The sequence below is a fragment of the Acartia tonsa genome, chromosome 11 (genome assembly GCF_053477335.1).
Source record: "Acartia tonsa isolate MP-2025a chromosome 11, ASM5347733v1, whole genome shotgun sequence".
NCBI lineage: Eukaryota > Metazoa > Arthropoda > Copepoda > Calanoida > Acartiidae > Acartia > Acartia tonsa.
Genome location: NC_137270.1, coordinates 29,201,375 through 29,214,152, shown reverse-complemented (window position 1 = coordinate 29,214,152; position 12,778 = coordinate 29,201,375). Strand labels below are relative to the sequence as shown.

The window sequence follows — 12,778 nt, the reverse complement described above, 5'->3', positions numbered from 1 at the left end:
AGAGGATGGAGCAGCTGTTGAAGCCTCAGATGTAACTGAAGACATGGAGGTCTGTACACCTGCAACAACAAACGGCCATCATGTTGTCAACAAGGAGAATGGTCAGGGAGAGTCAGAGAACAAGGAGGTTAGTGAAAATTCGTATGAGGTAGCTGAAGATTTCGACGACTTCGAAATTTTAGAGGGGTTTGATAGTCCAAGATTGATTAGAAAAAGCTTCCCTGTCCTCATCGGCGATCACTGTAATACGTCTTTTTCCATCCCAGCAGAGAAAAATCTTCTTGAAAGAAAGATTCAGAATAGGCGGGCTCTTTACTCACCTTTTTACTTCTCACTCCCCTTTTCTGAGAAGTCAACACTGTCAGAAATTACAAACACGTCATTGATTTTTAAACCAAGTTATGCTCTATCACCCTATTTAGCTTGTACACAAAAATTTAATTATAAGTTGACAGACATAGATAGTGAAACATTGTTCAAACACAATCTCTACTACGATAAAATTGCTGTACTCACAGGGGCTGTTGAAAAAAGAGCAGCTATACTTCCTTGCATGCTCAGAATTGATGAGAATAATGTTGAACTCAATCTTCTCAGTAGGTTTAGGGAAACTTGGGGAATCCATAGAGTTCAACAGGCAAGCATAAGTAGCGGGGGGTTTAGGCCAGCATTACAAAGCATGACTAAGAAGTATATCCATCTCTTTGCTCAACCACCCCCACCCCATTATTGTTTCTTTAATGCCAGTACTAAAGATAGTGAAAGTAATCAATTAGTAATTAGACAGCACTATAGAAGCAGTTATTACCAGAAGTTGTATGAGACTAAGACAAACCTGATCCAAGTGTATGGTTGTCCTACAACAATACCCAGCTCCCAATATATTTGCCTTGGAGCACAGGATCAGGAAATTCTTGACTCATGTACCTTCGTGGATAAGGTCTATGGGATTGTACCAGTGGACAATCCTAGAGACCTGAATGTGCTTCTTAGTCAAGGGGAAGAGCTATATCTCGTGGACTCTGGGTACATGAGTGCCCAGTGTCTCAAATTGTATGGGTATTTCCCTGAGGACATTTTTTGGATGCCGCATACAAGGGACGAGATTCGCTCAAAGATTAGAGCTAAATTCTCAGGGGAGGGAAAAATGAACGTTGATAGGTTTCTGGATTTATCTCTGGTCAATATCAGAAATTTGTTCAGTGACTCAGGATTCAACTTACTTTTTGTCTCTCTTCCAAGTGGAAGTATCCTGAGACTGACTCCTGCTCTAATTTTTACCCTTGTTTTGAAACATAGACAAAATGATTTCACCCTCGTCAATTGAAAATTTTTTTTGTTTTTTATGCAGAGAGGGAAGGATGATTTACTTTTTATTAAAAAATATACAAAAAAAAATCAATTTGACTAATGTCCAGTAAACTAAATAAAAAAGTTCTAAAAATAAAAAAAAACATAAAAAGAATTGTAGTTTTAAAATACATAAAAAAAAAACCAAGTATTAGTATATTTTGAGTTTCCCACAGAAAGTGCAGTTTTTGCTACAATTTTACAAGAGCAAAAACTAGGATTGCACAACAATTCAAAGTTATATAATTGTGTTTTATATCTAGAATATTCTAGACTTTTTGTAGGAAACAAGAGTATAGTTATTTACTGTGATTCAATAATTTCATCATTATTTTGTATTATGTAATTGTATATAGATACTAGAATGTTCTTAGAAACACTTTAATTATACAAGCAAAAACCAATGAATAAGTTTTTGTCATACATAAAAAGCTAATATTGCATCATGTGTAAGTTTCTAGAATCTTCTTTATTATATGACAAAAACTGATGTAGAAGTTTTATTATGACATAAACAGCTAATATTGCATCATGTGTAAGTTTCCAGAATCTTCTTTATTATATGACAAAAACTGATGTAGAAGTTTTTGTTATACTTTTTATTGCACAAAAAGCTAGGATTGCATCAGATTATGCCATTAACTAAATTCTAGAACATTCTAAGATCTCAGTATAAATAGAGCAGCAAAGTATTTGGTTCTCAATGAGCCTTGCACACTCATTCACTCGTAATCTTTTATTTAACCTCTGTATCTCTTAATGTTTAACCTATCTAATGTGTTTATCTGTATACTATCTCTTTTCTTAACCATTCTGTTAGTTTTTATAAGGATGGTGTTTATTTTTATGTGTATCAATTTTTCATTTATCTTAATTTCTGTTTTACTCTTATTGAGATTTATAGAAATTTTACAAGTTCCCTGTTGGGACTTGTAAAAATCAAATGAAACTCAAAACTAGAGAAATAGGCTAAGTTCTGAAAAATCATATACTTATGCTGCTTTAAAAAAAACTATCTTTAGCAAATTTATCTAAGTTTAACTATTATATCTTTGGACTTGTAAATTTACAAAACATAATGAAGTTTGATGATTATTTTTCAAAGTATTTGGATAACAAACAATTACATGTCAAGTGTAAAGAAAATCTTAAAGAATCAAATATTATAAGTTTAAAGTTTACTTTCTTATTAAGAACTTATGGTTTACACTTTGCAAATCCAAAGATATGTTTTAACTGTCATAAAACATATTTAACCTTATATAAAATAATTGAAAATAACTTAAAAAACATTATTATACTTATGTTAGAATACAATACTAAACTATGATACTCACATTTAATCAACAATAAAGTATAAACAATAAACACTTAGTACATTTTTCACTTTGGTATATATTGAATAATTTGAACTTGAAGTTGTGAGACAACAATTCTTTATTGCACAAAAGTTAATAAATAATGGGAGATCTTCGCGTGGAAGTGTTTACAACACTTAGGTCTTTGTATTAATTTTGCCATTACTTAAGCAGTTTAAGAGTAAAAGTAAAACTAATTTAAAAACTTAACTTATAAGCATATCATAACTTACTAAAGGACCTTTGCCTCTATATTATCTTGGTAAATGTTTATTATTTAAATATTCTTTATCTAATAGACTTTTTCTTAGAAAGCAAAATAATTACTAATTTAAAGCTTGTTAGAAAGCCCTAGTACCTTTGGAAGCGGTTAGTAAAGAGCGGAGTTATTCCTGCGGAGGGAATAGCGTGATTAGTGGTTATGTATATAGTTGATATTCATTAGGTTATGATAGTCTACATGTACAACTTATTAAAGGACTTTTGCTACTATATTGTCTAAATATAAAGTAACTTCAAAAATACTTTGATGATTTCTTTTATTTAGAAATTCAAAGTAGTTGCTAATATCAAAGCTTGTTAGAAAGCCCTAGTACCTTTGGAAAACGTTAGTAAAGAGTGGAGTTCTTTCCTCCAACTTGATTAGGAATTATTCAAGTGCAAAAATAGAATCATTCTTAGTTGAGGGTTAGGAATCAACGTGGTTAGCAATTACATATATAGTAGATACAAATATTTTAAGTCTTGTAAAATTACTAGAGATTAAAGGACAGCTATCTGTAGGCGTTTGGAGCTTTAGGGACTGAAACGCACGACACAAATGCAATTGAGAACCTTGTGTACAAGCAATTGCAACTAGATGACACTCTAGAGGCCCTAGAGAATGCTAGTATATTTGTGGCCATTGGTCGCGGCCCTAGGGGGACACTCGCACCGGTTGACACTCCAGAGGCCCTGGAGCATACCGGAACATGGGAACCTCTATAGTTGTACCTCTCTTTAAGGATGCTTGATAAGAAATATTAAGTTGTATAATACATGCTAAATTAGATTTTGGGACACTGATTAGTACAGCTCTGTAGCTTAATAGCTTGGATTCTAGGAGTAAGGGTACGGTAGCGCATCAAGTTGTACTTGTATAAGCCGGCTATGCAGTTTACTCTGAGTTTCTATTGTTATAAGAAAAGCTAAATACATCTGGTAGCTTGCTAGAGTTTAATTAAGCATTGGATAAATCTTTATTTATTTATTCTTGGAAAATCTAGCTTTATTTAATATTCTCACAAATTACAGCTTATAAGTACTTCATAACATAATTTTAATCTAAGTTTAAAGTATTGAATTGAACTGCTTTTTCTTTGGCAAAGTTGAATTGTTTATCACATCTATCACTTGAATCAATTTAGCCTAACCAGCTAAATGTTGTAAATTTTGACAATATTGCGTTTAACTTATTCGGTTTGGTAGCTAAGTTTATGCTTTGTCATATGAGTTGGAGATTGGCTTCAACTTGGTTGGTATTCTCTTCTTGTTCTGAAACTTGGCACGTTTTATTAGAATTGGGAGAAAACATATCAAAGGAACCATTTGAGTATCTTCGGTCGAAAAAGGTCTGATTTGTGAGTATTTTTGACCAAGTTGTGGCCAAATAATAATAAAACAAATAAAAAGGTAACACACTTTATATACAATTATACAAAGTAGGGAAAGAAAAGTTTTAATATATATACTAGAAGCCCCAGGAGGCACTTGGAGGATTGAGGGGGGGAAGGTAAGTCAACCATACATTTTCAATTTTAGTTTAGAAAAATAATATTTCTTGTAGTGTGGGGGGGGGGGGGGGGCATATTTTCTTGGTAGGGTGAAGTTACACTTCTCCAAATTAGTTAGCAGGATCCTTCACACAGACATATACAAAAACGGCATGTATTACTTTTATATAAGGATATAATAAAGATAATTTTTTTTTGCAAAGTTTTGAGCCTTAAATTAATGAATTCCCAATGTAAGTATGGTTTAAAGGGTGATTTTATAAAATCTTTGATTTTTAAGAAATTTTTTTTTTCACAACAAATTTATTATTATTTAAGATATTTGAATTATTTGCTTTTATTATTTTATTAAATGCTAATAATTTTGTAAATAATACACAATGTACAATATTTTTTTTGAAAAATTTGATATACACAAATTTAAGTTATTTATAATAATATTTCATAATACAGATTTGAATTTTTGAATTTATAATTTGCCGATAAAATGAACAAATTGCATAAGTCTCCTTTGTCAAAAGACATTCAATAATACTTCAATATTTTGATTAGGATAAACGATTGCTTCATTTAATCGGTAAGAGTATTTATCTATATACCTGATTTTAATCATTAATAAATCATTAAAAGGTTAACTCCTCAATAACTACAGTTTTTCACACTTTAAATTAACTTGGTTACTAAAAATAATAAAATTTTGGTTTAAAATAATTTCCTTGGTGTACTGTTATATAACCACTAAAGGATTTCATAGTGTCAAAACATTCAAGATTGGTTACTTCTGCCAGTGACCTAAACACAAGGACGATTAGTAGGGAATCCGTTTTAAATTGTAAGCAAAACACGACCTACCAAGAAGTTAACCCTTACAGATCGGGACCCAATTCCTACCTTAATAGATCGGGAGGGGGGGGGGGGCTAATTTAGCCCCACCTCTATCTCGGCTCCTGTTACAGATAGAGACGTAATTTTTTTTTCTGGTGGTTCAAGTGTACTTTTAGAGAAAATTACTCTTTCTAGTCATAGCGGTCAGACCGCTCCTTAACCGCTTTATAGCGGCTATCAGCTAAATTTCAAAACAGCTGTAGAGCGGCCAATTTTTAAGCTAGGATAACCAAATTTTAGGACAAACTTTTATTTTCATAACAAAAAATTACTTTTTCTTACCATCGCCGAAAAACGGCAAATTACGGAAACCGCTATTTTCGGCGGTTACGGCGGTAAAACAGCGGTTGGAGGCGCCAATTAATATTTTTATCTGTTTCTTGTCACAATAAAAAACTAGATAAAAAATTTGGCTGGTCTAGAGCTGTTTTGAAATTCGGCAGCTGGCAGCTTACAAACGGCAAAATTACAGGTAGGAAATAGAAAATCGGTCAAAAATCGGTCAAGGAGTGGTTAAACGGTCATGACATTACTTTTCATTATTGCTCAAGGATTTAACAAAAAAATTATAGGTCTCTAACTGTGATAGAAACCACGATATTCATGATATATGTCAATAGTAAAAGATGGACAAAAAATCGGCAATAAAATCGGTCAGGGAGCGGTCAAACGGTCAATTGGTCATAACACTACTTTTCTCAGATGTTCATTGATATCTAAGTATTCACCAAAAAAAATTTTAGGTCTCTACCTTATACATAAAAGTCATAATGTAGAAATTAAGACTTATTTAGAATTTTTTTCTAATTTTGTGCTACCTAACCGACTTTGACCGGACACCACGACCGACAGAGACCAGATATCCTTATAAAATCAACTCTTGCCGATGTATAATTACTAAACTTAAAACATCATTTTATAGTATTCTAACAATCATAAATATTTAGAGCTTGTATAAATATGTACAGACAGACAGACACAAGCAATTATAGAGTAGCTTTGCAATTATGTTTATAAGAGTATTGCGATTACAACAAGCACATAATTTTTAGATTAAAATATGAGAGCAAAAATGATTTTAGCACATGTAAATCAAACTAAAAAAAACATTGTCAATAAATTCTTTGATAATTTGTATGCAGTTTATGGAAGTAAATTTTCGAAATCTGCAAATAAACGAGAAGCAGAAAAAAAATCTTTTATTGATGCGCCGAGGGATAGTCTTGCAAACATAAACTAGTTATGCAGTAGTTACACTTTTTTTTTAACTTACCTGGCTTTTTCTAGGTGTCCTTTTTTAATGTGCGGGGTCAAGAAGAGAGCAGAACCAACTGATGAATTTAAATATTTTGGAGGGTCAGGAAAAAGGAACATATAATGCCTAAAAATATACAATGTGCTTAATTTAGTACTAAGAGGTTCGCCACAAGAGATCTTAAATAGATATTTTTTAAGCTTTAGAGATATCATCAAAAAATTCTCTATTTAAGTTACTCTTTGGCACAATTAATGGCAAACTGTGAAAACTGAAACCAACAATTAAACACTTGAAAAATCATTATAAATTTTTACTAAGCGTAAATAGATATTTTTTCTTTTAATGGAGCTTGACGTTTAAAAAAAAATGGGTGGTAATTTTTTCTCTTTTTGCGTTGTTGGATGTCACACTCCTAATAGCTTAAACACACTACAGGACCAGTTATTACATATATATTCGGTGAAGCCAAAATAGGCTCAGTGATTACCAATATTATCCTGAAATTCTTAAGGTTACCTTACAGGCTTATATCTTTGAGACTCAGTATTTGAATAAGTTACCACAGTTTTGATCAGTTTGTCATCCCTGAAAGAAGGTGTCTTAACTTTTTAAATTTTTATTTTAAATAGCTAGTCGGTGTATTTAGTAAGTAGTAGATATAAAATTTTCCATAGAATTTAGATATGTAATCGTTTTTTTTTGTAGGCCTCTTATTTCTTAAGTAATTTAAGTTTAAAAAAAATAATTAAGTCGGTTTTAAGGTACTAAAACGCACAAAAAAAAAGAAGAAAATTGCCATTATGAACAAAAATGGTAAGATCTTTAATTTGACACCTTATTTTTAAAATTCTGTCAGGTAATTATTGAAAAAATCGATTGTTTAAAACCTCGGTTTAATCAAAACTTTGAACATAAATATATCCTAACATAGGCATAAAAAATGTGGATCCATTTATACCTTTAGAATCAGAAAAATATTACGAATCAATTGTAAGCAAAATTGAAAAAAAGTAAAAAAATTTAAATAAAAAAAATGGCCAATATATTATATTAAACAGGCAACACTTACTTTAACCCCCTCTTTACCCCTTTCCCATTTTCACTCTCAAAATATGGATTTAAGATGTATAATATTTTCATATAATTTCTTTTATTGTAGTTTATTTACTATTTTTTAAATTTTTATTTTCAATTTTGCTTAGAATGGATTTGTAATATTTTTCTCATTCTAAAAATATATATAAACACCTATTTCTTATGCCTTTGTAATGATATATTTAAGTTCATAGTTTTTATTCTCCTGGGTTAAAAAAGAATAGACTTTTTCAATAATTACTCAACAGAATTTAAAAAGTAAGGTGTCAAATTAAAGATCTTACTATTTTTGTTCATAATGGCATCAAAAACTAACGGGCTGTTAAAAAAATAATATGAGAAGAAACATTCAGTTAATTTGTATCTAAGGCAAGTTAACATTATTTCCAGGTTATGTCATAAAACAAAAGAAGAAGGTTATCTTTAGGGTGAATGGCTAAAAAAGTAGTTGCTACGGCTGAATTTTTAATCTAAGTTTAGAACTTTCATTCAGGGAGTTAGAATAACAGCTACGGATTACTTTTGATAGGTCACTAAACAGCAGCTGCCGTTTCGAATATCATTGCCTGCAGATTTGTGATCTTTCAGTGATTGATAGGATTTGAGTTTTTGACTTTACCTGTAGAATATATCAGGTGACTCACACATAGAAAAACATCTTGGCTGAAGAGCAAACTCTGAAAATGGTTGATAGTTCTCTGGCAGGCTCACAGAATCACCAATACTTGACTCGGACCCTTTTGGACTAAATTTATTAATATTATATCAAAAATGATTTGTCAATGAATCTTTTAATCTAATGTTCTTTAAAGTACTATTATACTATTTAACATAGTTCAGAATTCAATAATGCCAGAAAATCAATTTAACTTTGATTAATTTTAAATGTTTCTATTCCCTAGAAATCAATTTGTTTTTTCTTTCAATTTCCTTATAATTTAACACGGCAACTCTATCATTTTCGGGGTGCCGTTAGGTTGTCTTTTTGTGATTGAAATGAAAAAGTAAAATAAAAATAAATATTAAGTTTAGTAAAAGAGCTAGTTAAAAAGATATAGTGTTTATTTACAAAATGATAAAAAATACTGCTTATTATTGAGTAGCTTTACGAAAAAACTTTACCTATGATTTTTGTTAAATTTATCTTGAATAAGAAAAACAATTCCAACAAGTTCACCTGACACAAATCAATCAATCAATCAACAATCAAAATATTGGCGGCGGCTTAGACTATAGTGGAGGAAAGATTAGGATAAAGTACAGCTTAGAGTAGCAGCTCTTTTATCTATACCGCGCGGAAGAGTCTTAATAGATGGCTTATACAAGCATCGATCCGATGCAGGGGCTGAGACCAACTAACTTTAATTGAAACAGCGGAATTTTCTTTATTAGATTAGCATATTACTATAATTGGTTTTTGCTTATCTTTGCTGAGCAACTTATAAACATGAATGTCCTTGTCACGTATTAATTTACAAAGTAAACAGTATATTTCAAAATAGATTAAAGATAATTAGTTTCTAAGCTTAATTATCAAACTTTAATTTGATGAATAAAGTTTGGCAAATTCAGATTGATTTTTAGTATCGAAGCTACTATATAATAACGTCTTTGTACTTCTGTCAATCCGTATTAATACAAAATGTTTGAACAATATAAATATCAAAATATACATATAAAATTATATGTGAAATGTTTCAGGATTTTTGTCTATTTTTTTTATTTTTTATTTATAATCATTACACATTTCCCTTTTAATTCACTTTGTCCGTAATTCCATCCATAATTTTTTGAGCTTTTTACTTTTGGATTTTGTTTTCCTTGTTTTGAGTATAATTTGTTAACTATTAATTGATTGGTTGTACTGTAATATAGTAAATGATATTTATATATTCTTTTAGGAACAAAGCTACTTAAACTATTTACATTATGTTTTACATAAAATATTATATTTTAAACATTTAAGCTTTAATAATGGTCGTGGCTGACATATGATCGACATGGAAATTAAAAAAATATTTGCTCTTAAGGCATTCATCAGTAAAATTCATATTGTTCTTTATTTTGATCATTATTTATTTCTTTGATTGTTGATTTTACCTGCCTAGTACTAGGGATACTAACACAATAACAAGAGTTGTTCTATTTAGCAAATTTCTATATATCATAGATTATATCATTCTTAGAGGATATTAAATTTAGAAAGTCATCAAGAATGAAAATATTGTGATTGCAAAATTTGTAAACCTTTATTAAAAAGAAAGAATCAAGCAACTGTTTGACAAAGAAAATAGTAATCAATCATCATTAGAATATACTTTTTGAAGGAATTGGCTGATTAGCGACTACCTGCAGTAGCCAACTGTAAAAAAATGGAATGAAATAATAATTTCCTGATAGCGCAAGGTTTCTTGGGTAATATCTTATTTTGTACACTTGGTGAGTTGTGTTGGGTGGAAGTTGGAGGCACTAATTGGAGCTGGAAGCTGCCACAACTTGGATCCTGCAGCCTGCTGCAATGTCCTGAAAGTGGTTCTTTTTTTTACCGGCAAAGATTTTCTGAAGTATCCTAAACAATCCCAAGACTTAATACTTGTGAAAATTCTCAACAATGAAGAACTCAAACAGTTTAGTAGTTGTCGAAATCTTAAGCTACAGACTAAAAGATCTTACTACTTTTTACAATAGGTATCCTTATTTATAAAATAATATTTATAAATAGTGGGCTATTTCATTTTCAGATTTAATTCTTGGGTTTAAGTTATTTTTATAGCCCTACTCTGTTCTTTGAATACAGAGCATCTAGATGCTTAGGGCGTACCCGCTTGTATCATAAAAAGTATAGGCTTAAAGCTATTAAATTTTTGATGGAATCAAAGTGAGACGTTCATTGCTATCCATAGACTTTCATTTTAAGAGCTTTGAATTATTTTTTAAAATTATAAGCAAAAAAAGGACAAGATATATCATATTTACAAACCCAAATAAATACATATCTTTTATCAAAGACAAATTTTAAGTTGAACTAAGACATTACCTATAGGAACAGGGGGTGGTGGAGGCCTTCCCGGTGTTTCTGGAGGAGTATTTGTACCTTGGGAGGATGTAGAGGTGGGTATTGGCCCTGATAATCATAACATCCATAACTATTCAATTACAATTACAGCTTTCCTTTCATTCCAATAAAGCAAATGGTAATTTTGTGCTTATAAAAAAAGATATATATATCAATATAACACCTGAAGAAATTACATCTCTGCCCAAAACATTTCCTTCAATGAAAACAACAATTTGTTTTCAAATGTTACTGTTTTCTTTATTGATTACAAATCTATTATTGCATATTACGCAGAAAATTAATTTAAAAATTACTTTATATAAGCCATTTCAAGCTTTTTATTAATCATAATTTTCCACTTTGAATCAGTTAAAGTAGCACTTATTTTCTATAGTTATCTATGTTCCTGAGACAATTTCAGGCGGAGGTATGGTCCCCGGGGAAGGTAACAGGGGGCAGTCATACCCATCACTTGGTATTGGCGGTGGTGGGGGTCGCACTGTATATCTTCCAGTGTCCAGATGTTGATGGGGTAACAGTTCTACGGTTTCAGTATCACTGGATGGGGCACCTGAGAATATTTGGTGCTTTACCACGTTATTGTTTCTACTTATGTATAGAGCAGTAACGAGATGTGTGCATATGTTTCATAATATCTTCTATACTGCTATGGATCCAATCATACCACAATGTTCAGGGAAACTTTCTATTGGTCATGGGTAGGTTACAACTATTAGGGTGAGGGGTGGAAGGGGGAAGTCAGAAATAAGGTATAGCCAACAAGCGAAATTAATCTAAAATAATATTTGGGGAGCAGATAAAAAGGTCGTTAATTCTACTATGTGTTGCGCCCCAACGACACCTGAAAATCACGTTTAGGTTTCGTGTTTTCTCTGAATTAATTTCGTTGTTGGTATAAGCTGGGGGGAAATGTGTAAACCTCTCCAAGAGAAATAAATTATGGACTAACCCATCCCCCATGTTTTAATTTATGCTTGTTTTAGGTAATGTTGGGTCATTTATTGGTTGGAAAGCACCACAGGACACATATTGAATTTGGGAATTATACTAAATAGCCTCAATTTCTACATAATGACAAAGATAAATTTTAAAAAATATTGTTTGGTAACCATAATGCAAAATAAAAGGATGATCATATCCGTAAGTTAGTGAAGCTTTATAAAGCTGTAAAATTTTGTAAGAAAAATATCAGTGATAGATTGTTTCTAAGTTTAAATAAACGATATAAAAATCTGTTTAAAAAAGTGTTAAAATAAACTAGGAGATACTGACGAACGTTAAAGTCTATGTATAGAAAAGTTTTGCAACAAAAACTAAGTGTTGTACCTGGTTTTCTGGAGCGCCAAGTATCTCTGTTTCTGGTAGAACTGACTGGCAAGGAATCACTTTCCATTTTATCTGTGGGTTCTGTTCATACAGATAATAATTGAATAATATTTACAAACTGGCCATAGAAAGACATTTGTATTTTTTAGCAAAACTTCAGAGCCGCCAAATTTCAATTCTACTACCCTTCAGCCACGCTCCTTTCTTATCCGCCCTAAGTTACGAGGTTATTCGACCACCAAATAAGTTTCAGTTACCCGCAGTCATCCACAGTAATACAAATACAGTGGATACAAATCCGAATTTATCAATTCATCTTCGAGAAAGCTGGATCACTTTCAGGAATAATCAGCCACTCTAAGTCCTGAGCTGAAACCTCAACTACTCTCAATTGCAGCCATAATCAGACATTTGATTTTTAGATAACAGTTTATTAAGACAAAAAATTATTATTTTCTAAGTATTGATTATCTAATTATTGCCTAAATTGTCTGGATAAATTTGTATTATGTTAAAAATATACAATAGTATTTATCTAATTTGAAGAGAAAAAAAATCCCTAGAAAATAACCACTGCACTGTAATAATCAGGAAAAAACTTACACGTTTCAAAAATTTTTACCAAAAAATCGGATAATTTAGGGCTAAGGAACTT

General features: G+C 31.1%; 1 protein-coding gene across 1 annotated transcript in view; it reads right to left on the bottom strand.

Annotated features, from left to right (window-relative positions):
- LOC145331228 (uncharacterized) overlaps window positions 1-12,351 on the bottom strand; it is a 34,124-nt gene extending 21,773 nt beyond the window's left edge. Inside the window, exons 1-9 of the mRNA XM_080175844.1 lie at window positions 12,124-12,351; window positions 11,187-11,347; window positions 10,756-10,846; window positions 10,068-10,241; window positions 8,841-8,895; window positions 8,338-8,463; window positions 7,140-7,208; window positions 6,639-6,746; window positions 5,198-5,272 (exon numbers count right to left, since the gene is read on the bottom strand). Of these exons, the coding sequence (XP_080031970.1) occupies window positions 5,198-5,272; window positions 6,639-6,746; window positions 7,140-7,208; window positions 8,338-8,463; window positions 8,841-8,895; window positions 10,068-10,241; window positions 10,756-10,846; window positions 11,187-11,347; window positions 12,124-12,190 (926 nt within the window). The 5' untranslated portion in view covers window positions 12,191-12,351. The remainder of the gene's footprint in view (window positions 1-5,197; window positions 5,273-6,638; window positions 6,747-7,139; window positions 7,209-8,337; window positions 8,464-8,840; window positions 8,896-10,067; window positions 10,242-10,755; window positions 10,847-11,186; window positions 11,348-12,123) is intronic.
- Between the last annotated feature and the right edge of the window lie 427 nt (window positions 12,352-12,778).